This window comes from the organism of the source record quoted next, unplaced genomic scaffold, assembly GCF_019419815.1.
Source record: "Pyrus x bretschneideri cultivar Hongxiangsu unplaced genomic scaffold, Pyrus_bretschneideri_v1 Contig27, whole genome shotgun sequence".
In the NCBI taxonomy this organism is placed as follows: Eukaryota; Viridiplantae; Streptophyta; class Magnoliopsida; order Rosales; family Rosaceae; genus Pyrus; species Pyrus x bretschneideri.
The window spans coordinates 1,957,543-1,982,154 of record NW_025999579.1 but is presented as its reverse complement, the minus strand read 5'-3'; the positions used below and the strand labels follow the sequence as shown (position 1 = coordinate 1,982,154).

The 24,612-nt window shown below is 37.3% G+C and overlaps 5 protein-coding genes across 6 annotated transcripts; 2 read left to right on the top strand and 3 right to left on the bottom strand.

Annotated features, from left to right (window-relative positions):
- Positions 1-1,442: 1,442 nt before the first annotated feature.
- On the top strand, positions 1,443-2,267 carry LOC103931732 (basic leucine zipper 43). The gene has a single exon (XM_009341255.3). The coding sequence runs from the start codon at positions 1,576-1,578 to the stop codon at positions 2,095-2,097; it is 522 nt and encodes a 173-aa protein (XP_009339530.2). The 5' UTR covers positions 1,443-1,575; the 3' UTR covers positions 2,098-2,267.
- A 140-nt stretch (positions 2,268-2,407) lies between these two features.
- On the bottom strand, positions 2,408-5,201 carry LOC103930222. Its single transcript, XM_009339514.3, has 5 exons — positions 5,015-5,201; positions 4,804-4,877; positions 2,940-3,043; positions 2,772-2,826; positions 2,408-2,688 (listed from the first exon to the last, which is right to left on the bottom strand). The coding sequence occupies exons 1-5, from the start codon at positions 5,120-5,122 to the stop codon at positions 2,550-2,552; spliced, it is 480 nt and encodes a 159-aa protein (XP_009337789.2). The 5' UTR covers positions 5,123-5,201; the 3' UTR covers positions 2,408-2,549.
- A 1,777-nt stretch (positions 5,202-6,978) lies between these two features.
- LOC103930211 (serine protease SPPA, chloroplastic) lies at positions 6,979-11,691 on the bottom strand. 2 transcript variants are annotated; one of them, XM_009339502.3, is made up of 13 exons: positions 11,226-11,688; positions 10,923-11,106; positions 10,554-10,691; positions 10,294-10,464; positions 10,116-10,219; positions 9,625-9,692; positions 9,328-9,494; positions 8,873-8,942; positions 8,230-8,384; positions 7,932-8,037; positions 7,752-7,839; positions 7,513-7,656; positions 6,979-7,397 (listed from the first exon to the last, which is right to left on the bottom strand). In XM_009339502.3, the coding sequence occupies exons 1-13, from the start codon at positions 11,634-11,636 to the stop codon at positions 7,167-7,169; spliced, it is 2,037 nt and encodes a 678-aa protein (XP_009337777.2). In that variant the 5' UTR covers positions 11,637-11,688; the 3' UTR covers positions 6,979-7,166. The 2 variants fall into 2 exon arrangements, with proteins under 2 accessions (XP_009337777.2, XP_048443456.1); XM_048587499.1 differs by lacking the exon at positions 6,979-7,397 and having other exon boundaries at positions 7,515-7,656; positions 7,744-7,839; positions 11,226-11,691.
- Positions 11,692-16,237: 4,546 nt separating this feature from the next.
- Positions 16,238-17,515, bottom strand: LOC103930193 (protein SOB FIVE-LIKE 2-like). Its single transcript, XM_009339491.3, has 2 exons — positions 17,092-17,515; positions 16,238-16,803 (listed from the first exon to the last, which is right to left on the bottom strand). Exon 2 carries the CDS (start codon positions 16,799-16,801, stop codon positions 16,454-16,456), a length of 348 nt encoding a protein of 115 aa, XP_009337766.2. The 5' UTR covers positions 16,802-16,803; positions 17,092-17,515; the 3' UTR covers positions 16,238-16,453.
- Positions 17,516-21,770: 4,255 nt separating this feature from the next.
- Positions 21,771-24,491, top strand: LOC103930183 (ceramide synthase 1 LOH3). Its single transcript, XM_009339488.3, has 6 exons — positions 21,771-22,054; positions 22,743-22,972; positions 23,126-23,281; positions 23,383-23,568; positions 23,728-23,912; positions 24,120-24,491. The coding sequence occupies exons 1-6, from the start codon at positions 21,899-21,901 to the stop codon at positions 24,152-24,154; spliced, it is 948 nt and encodes a 315-aa protein (XP_009337763.2). The 5' UTR covers positions 21,771-21,898; the 3' UTR covers positions 24,155-24,491.
- Positions 24,492-24,612: the final 121 nt, after the last annotated feature.

Genomic DNA, 24,612 nt, shown 5'->3' with positions numbered 1-24,612 from the left:
AGATTGTCGTGACTTCACCACCAGCTGATTTCCTTTTCAAGTAAAAGAAATTAAAAACTCAAAAAAAAAAAAAAAAAAGGAATTGGTGGTGAAGACATCCATCCAATGTTTCATTACAGACATTGAAATCAAATTATTGGGTAAAATCCAAATGACTCATAAACCCAAATTTTTTATGTTTATTTTTCCATCCATCGTGCATAAATAGCTTATTAAAAACATAAAACAAAAAATATGAGCATGCGTGTTAAATTATAATTTGCAGTAAGCAAGAATGGATACTTTCAAAGGAAGAAGCCAAGTATTTTTCCGAAATCTTATCCCACTACGTCCCTTCTATTTTTTCTCGCCGGCCAATTTTAGTAAAAGTGTTTAAACACACAAGTTGGTGATTACGTAGATTAAGCAGATGTTAATGATAGTCAATAGATTGGATTAAGTTTTCAGTAATATTTAAGTGTTCAACCACAAAATCAAATGAAAATTATGTTTATAAGTCCAACAAATTCAGCATGAGGAGGATGGTGATGCCCATGATTTGCACCTTGTTTGTTTTCTTCACAAAATTCCTTTTGTTTCCAAAATTAGGGTTATCTTTTTTGGTAGATAGAGCCACTAAGTCAAACTTTATGCATGAGCTTTCTCAATCCAAACTATTGGTATTTATCACATAAATTAATCTTAGAAGTAACCTGCACGTGACTATCTGGTCTAGCGACATTCAGTTTTCAATTGATTGTAAAAGGCCTGATATTCGGCTCACACAAATCCAATGGCGAAGTAAAGTATAAGAATTCAATAATGAGTTATGGTATGTTGTAACTCGTATTTTTTGCCGCAACTTGGTTAACCCACTTATAATAAAAATAAACATGTCGGCTCACAGGGTTTGAGATTCGACTCACAAGGTTTGTATTGCATGGATTTTACAAGGTTTGTAATAGAGACCACCACTATTTATATTTGCAGCGAGTTCGATACCAAATTGTGACCGCAACCTATACGACTATATATGTTCCAAATATATCTTTGTAAATATCCTATTGTGTATAGAAAAGAGAAAAACCTAGAAGCAACCAAAAGAGCTTAAGAACTAAGTCTATCCAAAACAAGGACCCCTACTTATATAGCCATATTTTTCACTTTGCAAGGTAAACCTAACCATTTCATGAGATCACTTGTCTTCAAGAACTAGCCCTTCCCTTTACATTTTTAGCAAATCCTAATTACTCTGTTAATCACATTCCTGGCCAGACGTCGGAAGTAAGTAATGTGAGATTAAGACATCCATGTTAGCAAATCAAGGTGATCATCCGCTCTGATTCTTTCCTTAATCTCACACGCCTTTCCGAAAACCGTCATAATCTCCAGGTGCAGGTATTTGCCTTCAGATGTTGATATGAATGTGTAAAGACAAAAGATGTTAAACAACACAAATTACATGGCAAGAAGAAGCTTAATCTCAATTAATTTCTGATTACGTGAAGGTCAAGAAATGTATGTATATATATAGATGCTAGAAGCTCACTAAAAAATTACTAAAACCCCTGTGAATTCTTCTTCTTCTTCTTCTTCATGGAGCCAAATGAATCAAAGGGGACTCGGTACTTACCTAATCACTGCCTCCCAACGCATCCCCATCCAGATTCCATGCCGATCTACCCGCCTCGATTCTTCCCCGTCTCTCATATCCATGTTCCGGCCCATGATTTCTCACCAAACGCCTCGTCTCTCAGCAACGAAGCGGCCTTCGATGAAGCTGGGGAGCCGGACATGAACTACGAAAGAAAGCTCAAGAGAATGATATCCAACAGGGAGTCCGCGAGGAGGTCGCGAATGCGTAAGAAGAAGCAGATTGAAGAACTGCAGTATCAGGTGGATCAGCTCCACTCTACCAATCGCGGGCTCTCGGATAAGCTCATCCAACTGTTAGAGGGCAACCAACTGATCCTCCAGGAGAATGCTCAGCTAAAAGAGAGAGTTTCTTCCCTTCAAATCGTCCTTGCTGATCTCATAACACCTCTGAGGAATGCCGGAGATGTCACAGGTAACACAAGTGGCAATCGACTTAGAGCCGAAGACTCAAGTACGCCATGATTGCCTGCCTCCCTACTACGGAGAATTCCACTTTGCTTCATCCGGTATAGGGGTGCAGTAGTATCGATGCGTAAAGTTTTCCCTCTTCCTTTCTTCCCCTGCTGTCTTTCTACAGGTAAAAACAGTTAAAGATACACGAGTTTAAATGGTCGATGTAATTTGTCAGCGATTTGCACACATACGATGTTATCATTCTGTAAATTGTCGTCGATTTGCATCCTCAACTCTACGTTACATCCATATGATCTTATCAATAAGATGGCAGGTATCCGACCCTTTTCGGTACAAATGCATACATCGACAGTAGATATAAGAAACTTCTGATAACTCGATTAGAGATTTTCAAAATTTTGGGTCCATGTACTCCAAGTCATTTGTTAGCGTGCATCAGAACATTCGTTTATGAAACAATAGATATAAACAGGCCCTGAAAATCGAAAAAAAACCTATCATCAATCGCTTTTCTTTACTTGATGCTTCCCATTTGAGACGTTAGGCGAGGTTTCTGCTGTAGCGGTAAAAGTTGAAAAGATGTTGCTCTGTTCTTCAAAACCCTGGACCGGGTCTGCATATGAGAGGGTGCAAGGCCATCTAGACATAGAGGAACTAAACATGATTAGCTTCGGAAACAGCAAGTGAAATTCAATTAAAAAACACGCTTCAATATACTCTACCTGCTCGACTTTATAACCTGATCATGTATTGTCACACTCTCATCAAAGATGTTGCCTGCAAGAACGAAGAAAATTAATTTTGAATAATTCAGCGACTTGCACTCATTGTACTTTGTATACATGTATTAAAATGAACCCGCATCATAGATTTAAGAAAATGTTGCACACCTCCATATAGGTTCGTCTTTGAGAAGTATTTTGCAGTCAACCAACGACTGTAGTCCACTTCATATTTCTTGAACTTCTCGATGTGGTTTGCGCTATGGAGGTCACTAACACAAACAAAGGACATAGTTTATCATCCAGGCGCTAGGCACAGGTTCAAATTCATGATATGACACGCAAGAGAAGTTAAGGCTCATTTTAAGCATGAAATATAACTGAGAAGCTAATATCCGGCAGCAGTGGGAAAAACTTTTCCGCTAAGCTGCACCGAGAGGAGAGCTGAATATGAAGAAGACATCGGTAGGAGCAAACTATAACAATGACAATTATAAGTCTACGACAGGGAAAGAGTGATAAAAAAATCAATGGGGTGTTCTGTTAAAAACTAATTACAAAGACTCAATAACGTATCAGGGTTACAGCACCCCTAGCATCGGAGCCATTGGTTATGAAAGTAACCTGATACGTGATAGTCCTAGCCCCTTAGAAATACTTAAAACTCATATGTCACGTGCATTTTGAATAACTGAGCTCATAAATGGTAGATCAACCAGGCATCAGTAAGCCTTTCTAACGCTCCTGCATCACACAAAGATCTAATTTGTGCACATGAAAACCCCCTATCACCAACCATAACCAATTCCAAGAATTTTACAATTACAGGGAGAAGAAATAAAGACAAAGCACAATGTAATAGGCATGTGAGCTTCTAGATGGAATTCCCATATACTCTACATTTTTAACAAAAGGGAAGATAGGTCAATGATACCCTACATGTGTCTGCGTTGGAGGTCAGGGGATGTTGGGGTATCATTATGTAAACCAAAGAACCTCCTCAGTTTAATTTAAGAACGTAACGTAGTACCTTCTTACAATGAAGTGGTTAATAATGTCGATAGAGACTTCATATCGCTAAATTTTGACCACTATGGACTGCTAGATTACAACAGTTGTAATTAGGGAAATTTGTGGCCGATAAAGACTACCATTTCTGTTTGTGTGTGTGCAAATGCAAAGGAGAGCGCAAGGCTTAGAACTTAGAAGTGTAAGCTAGTGTAAGGCCCGGAAATTCAAATTCTGAAAATGGGAAGAAGTAATCGTGAAAATCAAACAAATAGAAAGTAGCACTACTATGTTCTCAATCACGAAACCATTAAAACACTTAAGCATACTAAAGCGCGGAAGATGAGAGAGTCTGAGAAGAGTTTCACAACTGAATTTTCAAAGTAATAGAAACCACTCAAACTACTGAGTCCACTGTACAAATAACTAAAATCGATCATGCATTGCAGAAAATCATGTCAAAACGATCCACACAAGATCCATTCTTCGATCAATCTTTAGGTCGCAATTATCTGTAACATGTTCTCCCTGCAGATAATTAAGCTCTTCCTATACAATCTATTCAATTTTTGGGAAGTTTACTCGTAGCTCATTCCCATAATTCAGGACTACGCAAAAATTGGAAAAACGAGTATAATTAATAAAGTCAACAGCTTCATTAATTTTCTTTTACCTGGAAACCAATTCACACACACTTAGCAAAATACAAATGACAAACACATAAACAAGCATAAGTCTCTGAAGAATTGCTACCGAAAACCAAACTTACAAGTTAAGCCAAATAACCAGTAGAGCAAATTACACACAGCGGTACGAAAAATTACATCATTTTCACTAAAATTGAATCTACTGGGAAAAATAAATACCAAAAAAATTGAAAAATAATTACTAAAAAGAGAAAATAATGGCATGGTAATTGCAAAATACGTTCCTCAACAAGGAATATAAGCATGTAAGTTGAAAATTTGAAATATTCAAACAAAAAATAGAAGCGAAAATCGGAAGAAAAGAAAGAGATACTCACTCATAATATGCAGAAACAATACCAGGCTTCTTCTCCTCGGCATCCAGAACTCCATTGTTGGCTCCAGCTTCAACCTTCAACGTATTTAAAATACGAAACGGTGAAAACCCATAAGAAATCATTACACAAAACCATATGTGTGTGTGTATATATATATATTATACAGATATACGTATAGGAAGAGATGGGGAGACAGAGAGAGAGAAAAAACCTGTGGATTTGGAGGAGAGTGAGAGATGGGTCGAGTGGCGGAGTTGTCGGAGCTAGAAGCAGAGGAGGATGGCGACGCCGGAGACGACGGAGACGGCAAGCTCGCCATGCTCACAATTTTGCTGTTGCTAACAGCTAAGAAACTATAACAAAGTCCACAGCCAAGTGAAAAAAAATCGTGGCTTTGCAGTGTTTTTCTTTATTATTTATTATTATTTTTTAATTTTAGTTTTATTTCAGCGAGGAATAGTTAAGAAGGGATCCCTTTTCTACCAAATCCATCAAGTTCAGAATCGGAACCGTTTAAATTTGATCAAATGACTACCGTTATTATAACTTTTAAAGGGCCCTGTTTGTAGTATTTGTATCAAATTTGAATAGGCTGATCCCTAAGGGCCCCTGTTTGTAGCCTTTGTATCAAATTTGAACAGTCTGATCCCGAATTTGGTGAATTTGATGGAAATAGATTCAGAGATGATCCCCTTCCGGATAGTTATTGCAAGCCCAAGAGGTAGGGTTGTCAAAGTTCCCAATAATAAGAAAACTAATTAAAGGGATAAAATAAAGGTTAAAATGAATAGTACTGGGATTGACATTTTAGTGTAAAAATGTGAATTTTCTTTAAAGTGAACAGTATCATGATCTTTTCGTTAAAATTTTCAATAATGGCATCTCTTGCTTTGAAATCGTCCTGTATACCCGTTTAATACTTTAAAAATTAAAATTATATGGTTTTATATAAGTTTTTGTTTAATACAGGTTTTTTTTTTTTTTCATTGTTCATAAAAAAAAGAAAAAAAAAACTCTTAGGCGATATGCTTTATGGGACGAAATGGCCAACAAATTTTCAGTCAGACAACTCTCTTTGCCGACAAACCAATTTTTCAATGAAATCGAAATTTCTACAAATGATTCCATTGGCATCCCAAGATAGAGGCCATGTAGGATCAATAAATCCTTTACTTTTGAAAAGTCAGAATATATTTTTCGTTTTTGCTAACAAAATTAGGGTTTAGGATAAGAAATACAAGCCACGTAAGGTGCGAAGAGTAAACGCCCTTAATTATTTAAGCCTGGAGATGATTATTTCCAATAAAAAAATCAAGGGCGAGATCGTTCATTAGATTTTGTCCTCTTGGAAATGCACTTTGAAACAGTCAAAATTAATCAAATAAACTGATTAAGTACAAAACCTTAACTACAAATTATTGAAAACTTTTAATCTTTGTAAGCATATATGGATTAGATGAGTTGATCAAGACAGTGTGCTTGTCGCCCTTTATTCAAATTCGAAAACCTCTCCTTGTGTAAATGTTATGGATCTAAGATATGATACCAATATACATGTTATAAAGTAAACAAATTGGTAACACAACGTGACGGTTGACGGAAAAATTATTGTACAAGCAGGTGTGATGCTAATTAAGGGCTTGTTTAAAAGTGGGTTAAAATGACTAAAGACATTTTTGGATAAAAATGTTTTTGATTTCCAAAAACATTTCACAAAAAACGCTTTCAATCATTTTGAAAATAGTTCCAAACAAGCCCTAAATGAGAGGAAAAAAAATCGCTATTCTGTTATGTAACTAGGATATCAATATATATACTTCTTTAATCGAAAATAATTTCCGCACACCTTTTTCTCCATTGAATTCGAAAACCCTTTTTCTCCATTGAATTCGAAAACCGGTTTCCTCCTTGCTTTAACAATAATCTCCACAAGAACAAAGGCCATCTTTTAAATGATGGAAGCGTTTATTCTCTCACAATTTTCTCCCTTTCAACAACTTTTGATATCAGCTTAGCCACAGAAGCCATAGTTGAGATGCCTGTTCGTGTGGAGAGGATAAGACATTGGCCATAAATATTACATAACAAACATGTTTGAGTAAGGGAGCGGAATTTGAACTCGAGTGCAAAGCAGTAGGCCCGGCCAAACAAAGAGCAACTGATTTAACTCACACATGCAGTCGTCGAATATTTTGGTATTGCTTGATCCTGTGGTAGATGTACAATTTGCTTACAGAATACTCCACAACAAAAAAAAAAAAAAAAAAACTTCCACTTCCGATAAATATGACCACAAGATATAGCAAAAATGGAATTTTAGCCCTCCCAGAAGAAAAATAAACGGGAAAGCTAATAATACGGTTTTAGAGGGAACCAAAGTAATCTTTCAACAAAGAGAAGATGGGGTTGGCCTGAGAAGCTCCCTCCAGTCTCTGAAACATGATTCCGTCCATTCGGGCTTGGACTCCGTCGGAAAACGTCAACTCCTGCAGCACTTCCTTCATTGTTCTATCCACTCCAACCAATGTAGCCCCTATGCCACTTAAAAGTTCTGGCAGCGTCGGGGAAGGTCTTGCGAGCTCCACGAGCGCAACCTGGCACCACAGTATGCACCACCATTAAAGAACATCCCAAAGAAAGGATAATACACTCAAACACTCAAAGTCGAAATTAATATTAATAACCAACAAATTTTGTTGATGACCACACCTGTCTGTCTTGGGGTATATTTGCCTTGAGCTTTGCTATTGCGACAGCACGAGAAAATCCGCCAATAGCATCAACTAAACCTCGTGATGCTGCATCGTTACCAGTCCAAACTCTTCCTTGTGCAACCTCCTCCATTTTATCTACCTGGCAACACAACAAAAGAGGGACACTTTAATATTTCAAATTAACAGAAGGAAAAGTATGTGAAACCAAAACAAAAAATGAATTGACCAGCATACAGTCATCGATCTGGAAAAAGCTGCCTTGTCTCGAAATTGCTTATATGCATTCTGTGCAGACTTAGCAAACAGTTCAGCTTCTTCTGGTCTGTATTGGAAAAGAAAATGTTGAGTTTGAAATTTTTGCCATTTATAGAAATATAGGAGACATTAGATACTCTTGGCAACGAATCTTTTTACCTGAAGGGTCGTTGTTCAGCTGCAAGAACTTCAGCATATTTTCCCCTTGATATGATTTCTTTGTTGAAGCCAATCCTCTCATACAGTTTTCCCAGGTTAAACTTTCCTATAAACAAAATTCATATGCAAATACATTAAAAAATGTCACACAATTACGTAGTAGATGCGTGTCTGTCACTGTTTTGACCAGCGTCGTTATACAATATAGATCAAATGGGGCTGCAGTGTAGAAGCAATGCAGACTAATGCCTTCGCCACTTGGCTAATTCAATTTATGATTATATAAAGTCAAACTCACCTGTCACAACTCCAATGGAACCAGTTAAGGTTAGATTTTCTGCAACAATGGTGTCTGCTGCCATTGCCATATAGTATCCTCCACTTGCTGCCACATCAGACATCGATGCAATGACAGGTTTTGATGCAGCCAAAAGTCTGATTTCCCTCCACATCCTGCCCGACATAAACACATCAGGGCAAGCAGTTAATCGTGTGCACCCATAGGCACACAAATACACAGTTTCTTCTACACAACAGTACTTTCCAAAATATCAACAATTTATGGGGCAAAATTTAACATGTAGAGTTTTATGCAGCTAAAATAACAATAACTGTAATACCCCACTTGTCCAAACATTTCGCCTTCATTTTACTGATATTGTAGTTTCAATCAAAGAGAATTATCTTCTTTATCAGGCTCATTCATCATAAGCAGACTAGACAATGAGCTAAATAGAAGCATCATCCGTTTCCCCAAATCAGACCCTTACTGCTGCAAGACCCTGTTTTAAGCCATGCTAGCACCCAAACTCTACACTATGTGGACATTGCGGATGAGAATATCCATACTCATTCAGATGCTCGGGATGTTTCCCAATTACTATAAATGTACACTAATAAATATACGCATGAAATTAAGCTTAAAATATACTAGCACTTACAAATCAGAAGCAAGAGCATCACCTCCAGGGCTGTCAATTCGGATGATTGCGGCCTTATATCTTTTTGATTCTGGAATGGGAAAAATATCAACATGATGGGTAAAAAAAAATGAGATAGCAGTAACCAATGCCGAAGGGTTTCATATTCAGCAACTACAAAGTACACAATTGCGCATCATTGGTCTTGTTACATGTCACTGCTTTCTATAAATGATACGATACTGCAAGTAAATGGAACAAATTTATCTACGTTCATCGAGTTACTCCATGTAACTATGTAAGTAGTGTTAGTGACACATGCAAGAACTATATAACAAACTAATCTCCACAGTATAGCAAACCATAATGTACATCCACATCTTGTATCTTATAAAGCCTCTGCAAATGCATCAAAAGAAAGAAGGACACCATGCTAGGCAAATGAACTTCCATATGATAGACCACAGTCACCATACCTCTCACACTGCGAATCTTCTCAATGAACTGTTCCCCAATAATACTAGAACCGGGAAGACTTAAACCGCCTCGTACACGAGTAATGCTGCCTGATGCTCTAATTATGGCTATCTTGTCTTTACCGCCTGATAATCCAACAGTCCATTGCCGAACCCTTGAGTACTTTCTGTTTTAATAACGAAAAAGAATGAATAAGTAAGGAGAGGGACGGAGGATGGTTAAACACACACATATAGAGCATCTAGTGGACATCAAAATACTAGTAATTGAAGGCCACCAATAAGAAAGTTAACTACTTGTAATCAACCATAGGAAGAGTTTTTTCTTTTTGTACTCCAAGTCTTTCCTTCAACATTGAAATAACCTGCAAGGCCACCAATACTATCACAACGATGAATGAATACTGTTTTGCACACAAAATATGGGACGTTCATATCAAAATACGGACAACAGGATAATTATAATTAACATATCAGAAGACAGAATATAACACTGGAAGACAATTGAATGTATGTTTGTATGTCATTAATAAACTAAGGTAATTTGTAATTACCAGGCCATAGAACTTCAATATACTCTGACAAACTTGAAGAGCGAAACTGAACTTTAGAAAACTCTCTCAAATTTCTCGAACTATGTTACTTTTTAAAATGTCTGGATCCGAAATACTTTGAAACAACCTTCTAAGTCTTCTTAGTATCAAATATTCCAATGGTATTAAATTTTGATTATTTCTAAACATACATCAAACGTCAACTCCAAATCAAAAGGAACTAGAACTCCATACCTCGTCATCATAATGTATGTTTGTGATCCAGCCTTCTTGTTTCAATTTTTCTACTTGGTAGACTCCTTCATTAATAAAATTCTCGATATCTTCTCTTTTCTTTCCTGTTGAAAATTTTCAGAAGTCCATCAGTTCCTTAAAGACTTGAAGATTGGCCAAACATCAAATTACAAAGCACCTCTCGTGGAAGAAATCACATCCAGCCAATTCCCATATATATTATCAAGCAATGCTGTCAGCATCTCACAATTCTCTTTGGACATGGTTTTGCGTGCAAGTTGATCACCGGCACTTTTGTATTTACCAATCCTTTCCACTTGTGGCTCGATTCCAACTTTCTCAAGAACACCTGAAAGAGAGTATGACAATTCCCTGCAACATGAGCTAATGAATAAGCATTTTCTCACAACAGAAACAACGGATTTCAGGGAAACTGACCTCTTATGAATGAGGCCTGAACGGTTAGACCAAACAAAGAAAAATAAGCACTTGGAGGTGCATATATCTCTTGGCACGCACTAGCAAGGTAATACTCTTTCTCTCCGCAAGCCGGTACATAGGCCACAACAAATTTACCTGCCACAGTGAACAGTCCATATGATAAGTTTTTTCTCCTCGACAAAGCGACATTCTAAACTACTCTAATAACTCGAGCGCAGGGGGGCGGGTACACTTACAAAAACAACATCAACAAAGCCTTATACCACTAAATGGGGTCGGCAGTATGAATCCTATAACGCCACTACGCTCGGTTTGGCGCCAAGTCTAAGAAAAACATAATGAAAATTAACAAGTCACAAAAAGTACCTGATTTCTTGAAATCCAAGATATGTCTTCGGATTTCTTCGACTTTGCCCCAACCACAATTCAAGCTTTCAATTTGGAGATAGACACCGGAAATTCGAGGATCGTAAGCTGCTTTAATCAAATTCTCACAAAGTTGAGGCAGCGAAAGTCCACTCGAAAATCGACTCTTCAGCTGATCAGATACCTGAAAAACGCCAATAAAAAAATAGTAATTTAGAAAAAAGTCAAACAGAAAAATGCTTTTTTCAATTGCAATCCCCGAACACACAGCACAAAAAATGTAACTTAGAAAAAAGGCAAAACCTGGCCGCGCAATTTGATGGTCAAGACGCTGCCTTTCTTGACGCGCTGCCAAGGGAACGCAATGAGCATGCGGAGCTTGACGACGAAGCTCTTCCACGCGCTCGCCTTCTCGAACTGAAACTCGCCGCTCGGATACTCCTTGTCTGCTGTTTTGGATTTATTTACGATCTCGCCATCGCTCTCCTTCGATTCGTCTTCTTTGGTATCCGTCGACGACGGAGACGAGTCGAAGGCGCGAGCCGAGATGCTGCGCAGAGAAAGAGGGGGAGAGGGAGAGATGAATTGGGGGCGGAGGCATAGGAAGCGGAGGGAGGTGGGAGTGAAGAGAGGTTTGGAGAGAGAGGTCGAAACGACGGCGTTGAAGGCGCGGCGGTGGATCGGAGAAGTGTGGAGAAGAATGAGCTTCGACATTCCTCTCTCAGCTCACTGTAACTGTGAGGAGGACCGATGAGAAGAAGGAAGAAAGAAATGAAGGGGATGGCAATTGGCAAAGGTTAGATTTTGTCCACGTCACCACTTGTGGTTTTGTCGATGTGTCGTATCCTGGCGCGCTTTTTTGTTTCCTTATTTCCATTTTATGAAATTACAACGAATTTGCCCTTGCACATATTTTTACTTTCACGTACATTTGTTGATTATTCCGCCGTTAATTTTCGTCAATTCATTTAGTTTAATAGTAAAAAATTAAAAGAATGCGTGAAAAGTGAAAATAATAGTGTGGGTAGCTGACGTTTCACATAAATGTCAAATGTTAATTTGATGGTTGAAGTGGTAATGTCAGATTTTCTCTTTTTTCAACCAATATGTTTTTTTCATTTTAAATGATATTTGTACGATATATTTTAAAATGAACTCAATTAAAATAAAGTTTCAAGATCTATAATTTGTGCATTAATGGGATTTACACAATAAAATAATTAAAAATTATTTGACATCATATTTTCTCATATGTCAAATTTGACATATGAAAACTTAGAGTATCTCCAAATGAGATGTCAAAATCCTAAGTGGAATGCCACTGCGCATATTTGACGTTAAAAGTTTCTTCAACCGAAGTGTTATTTGCTACGTGGATTTGAAGGCTTAGTGATTTGATGTCAAATTTATTTTTAGTTCATTTTAATAGTGGGTTCCTTATTCCACTAATATTTCAATAACATTTGAATAATAAAATAACATTTAACAATTCAATTGGAGAATTACAAAATTTAACATAAGGTTTCAGATTGCCACATCAACTATCAATTGTAATTTAACTCTTATAATTTGACATTTCCTTTGGAGATGGTCTTATATGTCAATCCATATATCGGTTGGAGCTTACTCCCACCTTAAAATTTGATTACATGGAATTCCACTTAAGATTTGACATTTCCTTTGGAGATGGTAAAGGATGACAATTCTAACTATTAAATTCGATAACCGTCCGAATAAAATAAATTTGCATATGAAAGTTCTGGTATATTTTGGATCAAAAGTCGCATTTGTGTGAAAGTACAAAAGTTTTGAATCGAAATCAATGAGAATTCAATGGTGCGTATGAGAGATACCAAATATCAATCAACATCATCAATGTTTTAAATTCAATGCTTTCGTTTTTATATTTCACAAGACCAATTCATTGAATGACTTTATACATCAAATGTTTAATGATGAAATTAATATATACTAAACTATAATGCGTCAACTGAACAAATATATTTTTTGTATTGACAAACATAGATAAAATCGTTAACCAATGAGGAATCCGTTTCCCCGATGGTTAATTTGCAATTATGGATATGGTTAATTTTAATGGATATAACATTTCTGTTCACAAACCGAACCGTTGCCATCCCTAGTAGTACTACTCATTTTCTTACATTTTTTTTTTTTTTTACACAAATGATATTATATACACTAAGGAATGGAGAAGCGGACTAGTCTACAATGAGTTAGCACTCTTTTTCTTACTCTTTAAATATCAACATAAATAACTTTTACATTTTACCAGACAAGAAAACGTTTGAAATTTCCAAAAAATTGGCACAGATACAAGAGTTGGATGGTCAAGTTGCCAGATCGATAGCACGAGAAACAAACCCTAGAAAATTTCTGAGATACAGCTTTTAGGTTCACAGAATTTTGGGTCGTTGGAGGAACTTGGTTTTCTTTGAGAAGAACTGAGTAAGTTAATCTCAAAGGTACATACATACATACATACATACATACATACATACATACAGACCTTTGCTTTTGTTATGGTTTTTTCAATTAATTAGTTAATTTACACCTAAGTCAAAGTCTTTTCTTTTTGTTTAGGGTTTCTTTGTTCAGATCCGAGGATTATGTATTTTTTTTTTTTGTTGAATTTAAACATCCCAACTGTGTTACTCGAAATCAAGATAATGCAGAAGATATTAAAGTTTGTTCTTTGTAAATTTCGGAATTTGAATGCAGTCCAAATTTTTGTATGTTCGTAGGGCAAGGTGGAAGACGACTTGATGAGTTTAAATTTTGAGTTTTGACTACGATGGAAGACGACTCGTTCAAGGACGGTCTGTCAAGAGCAACAAAGTATCTACTAGAAGCAGGTTGCATTAGGGTACGGCGCAAGGAACGCGTCACCCGCTGTGTTAGCTTACATCTTCAGACCATCTTCGATCAACTGGTCTCGCTCTACATTCCTCTCTTTCAGTGTCAATGGCAACGGTTAAAGTATCTATTCGAAGAGTCTGCCCTTCCATCAGGCATAACTCCGCGGACTCATGCCACAAGATGTTACATCTCGGCATGGATACACGATCTGTATGTTTCAAATCGCGAGGCTGTCCAGACGCTATGCTCCATTACATTTTTAAAGCATTACTCGCACGAAGAAGTTTATTGTTCATCGGAATATGATGCCTTTCTGATTCATCTGAATGCAGATATTCGGCCTACTCACATTAAGGGCACTCCGGAAGATACTGTATATGTTCCTGTTCTCAGTGACAGTCCAGCTTGGGGTACTGATAATCCATTCAACATCGAGAACTTTGTTTTGGATCGTAATTTGGTTCGAGGAATTATTGCGAATATGAAGGGATATTGGAGAACATCAACCGTTGGATCAGACAACCTAGGGAGGCCATTTTGGCTATTCGACTGGCACGAGGACTGCAAGTGTTGTGCTTGGTTTCCTCTCGAAGGAAACTACACGATGGAGGATGTCAGGGTTGCCTTTATACTCGGAGCTGCCTGTACTCCCAATCTTGGATTCAGAGATGTTGATGATTGGCAAAACGGAATTGTGCCTGAAAATGTCAATCCGCTTGTCCTATGACCGTGTTAACGATCGACATTTTTATGGTGGTTATGAGGTGAGGACCATTGAAAGAAGGCAAATTGTTGTAAAACTTGATGAGGAAACATTGGACCGCGTCCTTGAAGATTATCGTTTTTATAGTGGTTATGAGGTCGGAGATGGTAAACAAAGGCAAATTATCCCAATATTTGTTAGGGGAACAACCCAAGGCCCTCCTCCGAACAAAAGGAAGAAGACCAAGGACAAGGTTTCCGTTTCAAATGCTGCTATACAGACTGGAAGCGAATACTCCGAAGCCATAACCATACAGACTGGAACCGAGTCCTCCAAAGCCACAGCCAGACAGACTGGAACCGAGTCCTTCAAAGCCACAGCCAGTACCACAGTCGACCAGTTCCAGATAGTGGATTGGTCCTACTATCACCGTGTTATTCTATGCATGGATTCCGATACAAGGTCCCATTCACTGTGGGAAATTGTGCAAAATTTGGATTGCTAGTGATAAATTTAGGTAGCAATGTCAACATTTAGAATCTTGAGTATGTTTTGATGTTTTGGAATGTCGAATTCTGTGGCAAAAGTGCTTGAGACATTGATATTTTGCAACTGATTTGCATTAGAGTTGGCTGTTTTCTGCATTTTTCTGCTCTTTCAGCATATGCTGGATTGTTTATCCATGGACTCTTGCCACCAGAGCCCACATCTCTGCATGCATCCGCGCTCTATACATTCCAAATCGTAAGGCTGTCCAGCCACAATGATGCACCACATTTTCACAACCTTGCCGGCACAAAGAACATTACTCTTCAGACAGGTACGATCCATTTCTCGTTGATTTGAACGCAGCTATTCGCGCTACTCACATTCAGGGCACTATAGAACTCCCCTCCTGGCCGTTCGATTGGCATCAGTAGAAGTGTTGTGTTTGGTTTCGTTGTCAATAATATTTTGGTTGCCTATCTTATCGGGGTTGCTTCTTCTCCAAACCTTGGTCCTTGAGATGTTGACGATTGGCGAAACGGTTCTTTGGCTGAAAATGCCAACCCCTCAGATTATGAACGTATTTTAGACCGGCGTTTCCATGGTGCTTATGAGGTCAAGACCCTTGGACAAAGGGAAGTTACCGGCCAAAGAGATCAAACGCAAAATCTCCCCATAGTTATTGAGGAGACAACGCGAGAATCTCCAACCAAAAGGAAGAAGACCGCCAAGTCCATGACCGCTACCTTAAACGATGCGACGCAGAACGGAAGCAAACCGTGTGAGAAGGTGAAGTCACAGGCTACACAGCCTGCCAGTTTCGGCTAACATTTTGGTCATCTTCCCTTATGGTTTCACTTGAATGTATCTGCAACTTCTGTTCAAGGCTATATTATTAAGAACATTAACGAAAAGCTTCCGATACTGTTCGTTTTAACGAAAAACTTCATTTTAAAACTAAAAATCAGTCATAATATTATTCACTTTACCTTTTATTTTATCCTTATCGTTAAAATTAAAAATTTTAAATCATTTTCATTAATTTTTCTTATATTTTATGCAACTGGTTTTGCAGCAATATTTATTTTACTCTATCTATTTTCTACTCTATGCAGGGCGTCGTTTTTGAGGATTCGCTTGATGGGATTTGGATATGGATTTAAGTCTCCCATTTCGTGCATCAATAAATTTCTCTACGTCGCCCCTTCAACGAATCCTCAAACAATAACTCTAAAAGCCAATCCCATAACGAAACCATAGTCATAAAATTAAATTGTACCCCTATTTTTCTACCTGAGATACAATTGATCAGCTAACCCCATTACTAATTACCCGATTAACTACAAAATAATAGCAATTAGCTGATGATTAAGAACATCAAAAAACATCTACTTAATCAATTTCTTCTTTCCCAAAATACCCTTTTCCGGTTGGTTTCCGCCTCAGCGTTTCTTGCCGTGAATCAACAACGCCTTGTCTTTTTCTCCTCCTGCTTTCTCCTTCCACCTCTGGTTTGCTTCTCCTTCGCCGGCTTCTTCTTTCCCTTTTTCTCAGCAGCTGCCACGCCCTGTCCTGACCTAGATGGACGGCCGTGATGATGGCTCGGGCCGGACGAGGCATCAGAGACCATTGAATCGTCACTCTCTTCACCCTTACGATGACCACCATAATTTTCTCCACCTTCATCGTCTTCTTCGTGATGCATGCCACCGTCGTTTTCGCCTTCCAGGCGGGAGCCAATGTACATCGTCCACCCGGATTCACTGCTGTGGCATTCCTCCGCACCTCCAAGCATTTTTCCAGAATCCATAACTGAATTTACAGATCAAACCCAACAGAAAACTGAATTAACAGAAACCAAAAGCAGGGGAAAACAGGGTAAAAAACAGAGGTAAAAACAACTAAGATTTCTTATTGTAACACGTGGATTGCCCTGTCGATAGGATCTTTCTCTTTAACCGACTGCGTCTCGCATTCAAACCCTCCCCTCTCCCCTTAGTTTAGCTCAAAGTAATAATATCACTTGTAATCAAAGCAAAAAAAGAAAGGAAATGTTCTTAGAGAGAGAGAGAGAGAGAGAGGAGAGAGAGCAAAGCTTACCAATCTCACATTTGAAAGCAACACCACAAAAGCCAGAAGCACTGCTCTCCCTCTACTTATACAAAAAGCCAATAAGCTGCCTGCAATAACTGAGAGTGCTACTACCACACTGCCTGGAAATCTAAATACCAATTAATTCTCCGGCTTTTTTACTGAGCAGAAAGACAGCTAGCTAGCTAGAAGCTGCCGTCAGTGAAAGTGAATAATCTATCCTGCACAAACCAAAGCTTAAAGCTTTTGCTATCTCTCATGAATTTGAAAGGACATTGGTGGTTGCTCACTCACTAGGGCTCATTGGGTTTCTCTCCCCAATGGTGAAGCCTTAAATGCAGATGCAGAAAGAAAAAACCAGAGAGAGAGAGAGAGAGAATAACATTGTATGAGTTCCATACACGGTGTTTTTAATAGGGAATACAATAGGACCTCCTCTCTATCTCATTTAGCTTTCACACCCTTATAAAAAATCCCTACTTGTCATTTAAAATGGAACATCCTTTCTCAATGGAACATGTTCGTTGTTACTGTAGTGTCGCAGTCTAATTATATATTGTCATTGTGGTGTCGCGGTCTAATTACATATTATTACTTGTTAAAGAATACAATCTTACATCAGAAAACTTAGATAGACGCAATATCTTACTACTTATGAATGAATGGTTACATTATTAATCATATTAAAGTCTTTTGTGATAAAATTTCACACATGTTGAGTTGTGCATGTGGTTAAGTTGAGATAATATCGATGTGATTAGTTGTAGACAACTGATCCGATTCTGAAACCTTGACAGTCATGTGTAAAAAAACTTTCCTATTACAATAAATTATTAGACCAAAACATCACATGACAATGAACCAGTCATGTGTAAGTCCTACTTCCTTCTTATAAAGACAAGAATTTGTATAACTAAGATCGTTGCGTCACAAACATACCACAAGTTGTTACATATTTTAACTTTCTCCTGTATAACAGTTTTGAGAGAAACGTCACATTAGCAATTCTCTTTTGTGTGAGTTCTACCTTGGAGTTGTAGGTTTTATTTGATCAATAGATAGGAACTAGTCAAAAACCTATGTCTGCTAGGGGTAGCTATGTTCTCCACCAAATTGATTGTTTTGATGATGTGTGTCTCCTAAAGGCAACGATTATGTCTTTTGTTTTGCTATTGGGGGAAGAGAAGAAAACAGAACACAGGTCCTAATCCTTTTAACAGCTCAATAATCCCAATGTGCAATCCAGCTTGCTATGTTAATTCAATATATTATAGTACCGTCGACATCGTTTCAAAAAATGGAAAGGATCTGGGAATTTAGGAATTTTGTAATCGTGATCGTTCATCATATATTATGTAATGAAAAATTATTTTAAATTTAAAATTAAATATAAATAGTACCTAATGAAAACTGATCAAACGATATATAATAAACGATCACGATCACGAAATCCTCAAGAAAATGATCCGGCTAGGATCCTTTTTCTCAAAAATACTATCAACACCCAAAAATTATATAAAATAATTTGTGATGTATTTCAACAATCCGAATTATTTTTTATACGTATTTTTGTAGGTTCATTTTATAATGTATTTAAACGATTCGAATTATTTATCTTTTAAATTTTCTTTCAAATATCATGTTTATAAAAAATCATTTAAATCTGAATTCATATGATCGTTGGATTTAAAGTTTAAGGTTTCTTTGTGGAACCGTATTCGTTTATTATTTTTTTACTACAAATGAATGTCTTAAATAGATTTGTCTAATTTTTGCAAAAAATGATATATGAATAATATTCTGAAAGATAAACAGTTTAAATAGTTAAAAATAAACATTACAAATGAGTTTCACACAAATATATATATGTTCAATTGAGTAAAAAAAGTGACTTTATGGATCCAACTAATAATATTATTATTTATGAATTATTATATCACTAATATTATATATTCATACATGCTGCCGCAAATATTGAAATTTCATATCAACTTATCAGATAAATCTTGAAGAAACCATGTGCTTGTCTTGTTATTTATTGCTCTCCTTCTGTGCTTCTTGTACTGCTTTCGCGAGGGCGTAAGTTTGGATGTGTGAATTTATAGTGATCCATCGGACAGATATCTTCCACAAGCAAAAGTAAAAGTAAATATTTACTTCTGCAATAACTCTTGAAACGACATACATTGTTGGATATCCAAATCTCATCTTCTTCTCTCTCTCTCTCTCTCTCTCTCTCTCTCTCTCTATGTATGTGTGTGTGTGTTAAATTAACACAAAATTTTAACTAAATTTTAACGTAGTTTAATCGCAGACGTTCAAATACAAAAGGACTAAAGAGAAGAAAAAATAGGAGGGGAAAGAATCTGAATCCTTCACTTTTGTAAGCCCCAATCAGTATTCCAATGCATGAGCAGATAAGGTGAGCGGCTGACATTATGAATGTGCAAACTCTTGAAGCCAATGGTAAAAGGGCAGTACCCTATAATCCGAGAATAACTCCCTTACAACGAGATGGTTCTATAACGACATTTTAAACCAATCACGAACTGTAATGTAAGATGTGCTTCTAGTAGATGTGATTTGCCTGTAAAATGCATGGATATATAATTGACAACTCATGCGATGGGGCCCTCTTTGATTAGGAAGGGACAAGAACAAAACGAAGTTAAAGAGTTTAATAATCCAGAGGGTTTGGGGAACACCATGCCCCCGATACTTTTGAGCAAGATTTTTGGCTGTTTCCCACTTCCAATTTCTCTTCAGTGGCTAGAATCGAACCACTTAGCTACCATACAACACACACATATATATACACACATATATATAATATTAGGAGGAGGAGGAGACAGGGGTGAGGCCCATGCATAATGTATTATTCTTGCTGCGTGTCCTTTTGCGTTGATCACATCCCGATTTGCTTCTCCCTTGTCTTCCTTCCCACGTGAGTACTGTTTTCGAAATCGGACAATGTTTGTCAACGCTGGTTTTCTCTTGATTATTGACACAAAACATCATTATAGAGAAATGTAGTTATGTCGTACAAGTTACTCTCAACCAAGAGAACATTTCTATGTAAAGGCTAAGAGTTTTCTCAATAAAAATTTCATGAGTGCATGTATGCACTCTATGCCAACACATATTTGATTCTTATATTTAACGGTCATCCGTCACTACGTTTAAACCGATAATAAAATTTAATAGTTTTAAGTTCAGGTAGTTGGGGCACACCGTGTCATTGAAATAAGCAATGTGCATAACGCTACAGTGACATTTTACTCATGTCATATAAATCTTTCTCGGCTTGAAGAGCGTTTGCCATCGATCTGGACTACATTGTACAGCCGATTGATGAAAACCCTAGATAGTAAATGCAAGCATGCCAAGGCACAGTACTAGTTGTATCTGTAGGAAATTTTACTCCGAAAATTTCATGGAAATTGTTACATATTTTGCATGAAATGTGACTATTAGTTTACGTGACATTGCATGCAAACTATGTACTCTTATTCGTTTAATTCTATGAACAAATAAGAAATAAGCTTAGGGAAGTTTTGACGGAAATAATGGAGGGGGTTTGAGCATTGGTTAATGGGTGTAGACAGAGCTCGAGCAATGTTCAAGGGAGCCTCTTAGAGCATCTCTAATGGAGTTTTTCGAATTAAGCGCTCATTAAGCTACTCCTCCAAATCTCTTGTCCTCTGTTATTTTTACAGAAATGAAAATTCAGTTTTCGATCAAAAAATTAGACTACTCCTCATATTGCTAATTAATTTTATAATGAAATCTCACATTTCTTCGTTTTAGGACAAAATAGTTGTTTTGCTGACTAGCGGTCGAAAATTAAAAATAATGTATATGTATAGCACCACTCTGTGACAAAGACGCTGCCTACAAGATCGAATATATCGTGTGTGTGTGTGTGTGTATCCTAGTATTATTCTGCGTCATATGTTGCTACTTAACCTAGCATCCACATGTGATACTAGAAATAATACATGCCTAACTCTAGTCAATATTCTTCCAAGAAAAAAAGATAACATATTCATTCTCAAACGTGCTCTTCTTTTTAAATAATTTTCTTGCTTCGAAAGACAATTGAATGGATTAAATTAGTACACACGAAATAAACATTTTGGTCTACCATATTTGTCTCCAGTCTAAAGTTTAACTCGAATGGATAAATGTGACGATAACAAATATATATTTGTGACGAATTTGTTACATAATTTAATGACCTAACGTTTTCTTTTATTTGACACTAATCTAATCTTAGACTCTTACGGTGAGGAAAAATCTAATCTGATATACCTTAGAACTTGGTTATTGAGCAGCCTTCTGATTGAGAGATTATCTATTACAGTTAAGATATAGTTTCAATGGTGTTACTTGTCCACTATATACTTGTCACATGTTCAGAAAATGTACCACATGTCTAATAGACGCTAACCACATCGAGAATTAATGATACGAGAGTGTCTCTCCTTGTGGCGTTGTAAAGTCCTTGCCAATATTCTATTATTTTGTTAAAACAGAGTATCATTGATTTGGGCCAATTGAATCGTCAAAATAAGCCCACGTTTCTAAATTTCACACAAAACATAGCCCGCTTAAAATCGGATACATCCAAACCGGGTCATCTTAGACTGCATGACCCGATAAAATATACCGGTCAAAAACCGTTGAAGTTGTTGTGCGTACGCTTTTCAAAAGTCAATCGCCCTTTCATCTTCCTCGAACACCGATCTACGACGCGTTCCGCCGGCTCCTCCACCGCCTCCGCCTCCGCCTCCGCCTCTGCAGATTCTTGGGTTTGATGGAGGAAATAATGGGTCTGTTCGGAATCAGTGATTTGGTCAAACTCAACTGGGAGGAGGAGTCGTACCCAGTGCCCAATGACTTCTTTGTCCTCCCCTTGTTCGTTCTTCTTTTCCCTTCACTCAGGCTCGTCCTGGACATCTTCTTCTTTGAGGTACAACTCCTGGTACTCTCAAATTTATCAGACAATTGAATTTTATTGTATTTTGGAACGGAACTAGTTTTGCACTCTGCAATTATTTGTGGGAGAACATGATTTAATTTCAATTTCATTCACTTGATGCTGCTTTCCTTTTTATCAACTACTGTCGTTTGTGAGATTTGAGCTCGTTACGTGCTCCAATAAAGCGGAGACTGAGTGCCGCTAGACCAGATGATCACGTGCATTCGCTTGACGTTACTTTAGAACCATCAAATTGTAGAAAATGGTAATGAAATTGGGTCTCAGGCTGCATTGTTAACATTTACGGTTTAAAGTTGTGATCTTTTTGCTCTTATTTTGTTGGGTATTTTTTATTCTTAGTATTGTCATTCATGAAAGTGGTGATCCTTTCGCGGTTACTGTTGAAATCCCCAAATGTATGCAATCCCACAGATTCCAATTTTGTGCAGAGATAATTACCATGCCCAACTTATTAGTCATATGGAAATCCTAAGCTCGGAAAACTTCTTTTTGTATCAATGTATGAGAAATGCAAATCTAACCATCTGAAGCTTTGCGTCGATATAATGTTGATCTACGTTACATGTTTCATTGCTTTGTGGGGGCTATCTTTAGTAGACTTGAAAACTATGGTCCTTACGGTTTGAATTGTACTTTTTGCTTTTTGTTTTTTTGGCAGAGATTAGCAAAGCGCCTTTTGTTTGGAAAGAAGCATGCATTGGTGAATGTTGAGACACGCGATAATCGGAAGAAAGTTAGTAAATTCAAAGAGTCAGCATTCAAATGTGTGTATTTTTTCACTGCAGAGATTTTGGCCCTTTCTGTTACATACAACGAGCCTTGGTTCACCAAAACCAGATACTTTTGGGTAGGGCCTGGCGATCAGATTTGGCCCGACCAGAAAACCAAGTTCGTCTCTTAACTCAGTTTAGAAATCATTGTTCAGTGTCAAAGTGAATAGTAGCTTTTGTTTACTTTGATTTCTGATCATATGTGTAATTTTGCTCTAACAAACAATTACCTTTTGCATCTCACCTGGCCTTGCATATCCCCTTTTGGCAGATTAAAATTGAAGGGACTTTACATGTATTCCGCTGGATTCTACATCTACTCCACCTTTGCTTTGGTGTTTTGGGAAACAAGGCGTTCTGACTTTGTGGTGTCAATGGCTCATCATGTAGCAACTACAATTTTAATTGTGGCATCTTACATATTCAAGTAAGTTTTAAAGCATCTCAGCTTGCTTCTTCGCTTTTTGTTTTTTCAGGCTTGCCTCTATCTTTTCTGGTGTCTTAATGATCTGTTTTGTCCCCCTGCAGGTTTTCTCGAGTTGGCTCAATCATTTTAGCTCTCCATGAAGGATCTGATGTGTTTTTAGAAATTGCAAAGTTGTCAAAATATTGTGGCTTTGAAATTCTTGCCGGCGTTGCTTTTGTTACTTTCGTTCTCTCTTGGACAGTACTACGTCTTATTTACTTTCCATTCTGGATAATATGGAGTACCAGGTTAGCTAAATATGCAGAGAGAAATTTTCTGTTTTCCTTTTGGCGTTAACATTGGCATAGAAAATATCATATAATTGTTGAATTTCCTCCTTAAATGACGCTTTTTTCTCGTAATGTCATATACAAAGATTGATTTTTGGTTCCATTTGTTTCTGGCAGCTATGAAGCTCTTCTGAAGTTGGACAAGGAGAAGCACATAGTGGATGGATCTATATACTATTACCTGTTTAATACTCTTCTAATTTGCTTACTCATTTGTCATGTTTATTGGTGGAAGTTGATGGTTCAGATGCTCGTGAAGCAAATTCAGGCTAGAGGGAAAGTTGATGACGATGTTCGATCAGGTAACAAGTTATTCAATTCATAGTTTTATAAGTTGGACAGATATCTTACTTGCATAGGGGAAAACGGTAATTGAAAAATAGGATTACCAGCTAGAAACCATGACAGCAACTGTCCGAAAAAAAATGATTCGAGGTTTAAGGTTGTTTGTTTTCAAACTAGCGTCATATGTTTCCCCTCGCTCACGCTACCTTTCACGTGGACTGCAGATTCTGAAGGCGAGGATGATGAACACGACGACTGACAGTAAAAAGACTGTTCAAACTCACCGGGAGAGTCAGCCAGGAGATAGGTTTGTGCTTTCACCATAGGGTAGCTCGTCGTGTGAGGTGCCTATGTATTCTTTAGATTACATTGAAACATTTTTTATGAGATCCATATGATGTCGTATAAACAGGCAAGCGAATCTGTTCGTCCATTTTTTCGTATTCACACGAGCAAATGTCTATGTATTGTTGATATCTGTAACACAGTTGAGTGAAGCGAGGAGGTAGGATGAAAAACCACCATAGTTTATTATACTAAAATTACTATCGTTCGAGTTGTAGTTGTATAATAAACAAGTTCTTGGTTTAGCGATATTTATTTTCTCAATAGTTGAAGACGTTCCAACTTCGAATGATTTGCGTCATCATTTTCGTTGTCCTTCCTTTCATCAATCCGATAAAATGAACAAAATAAACTGCTTTGTAATTAAACTTG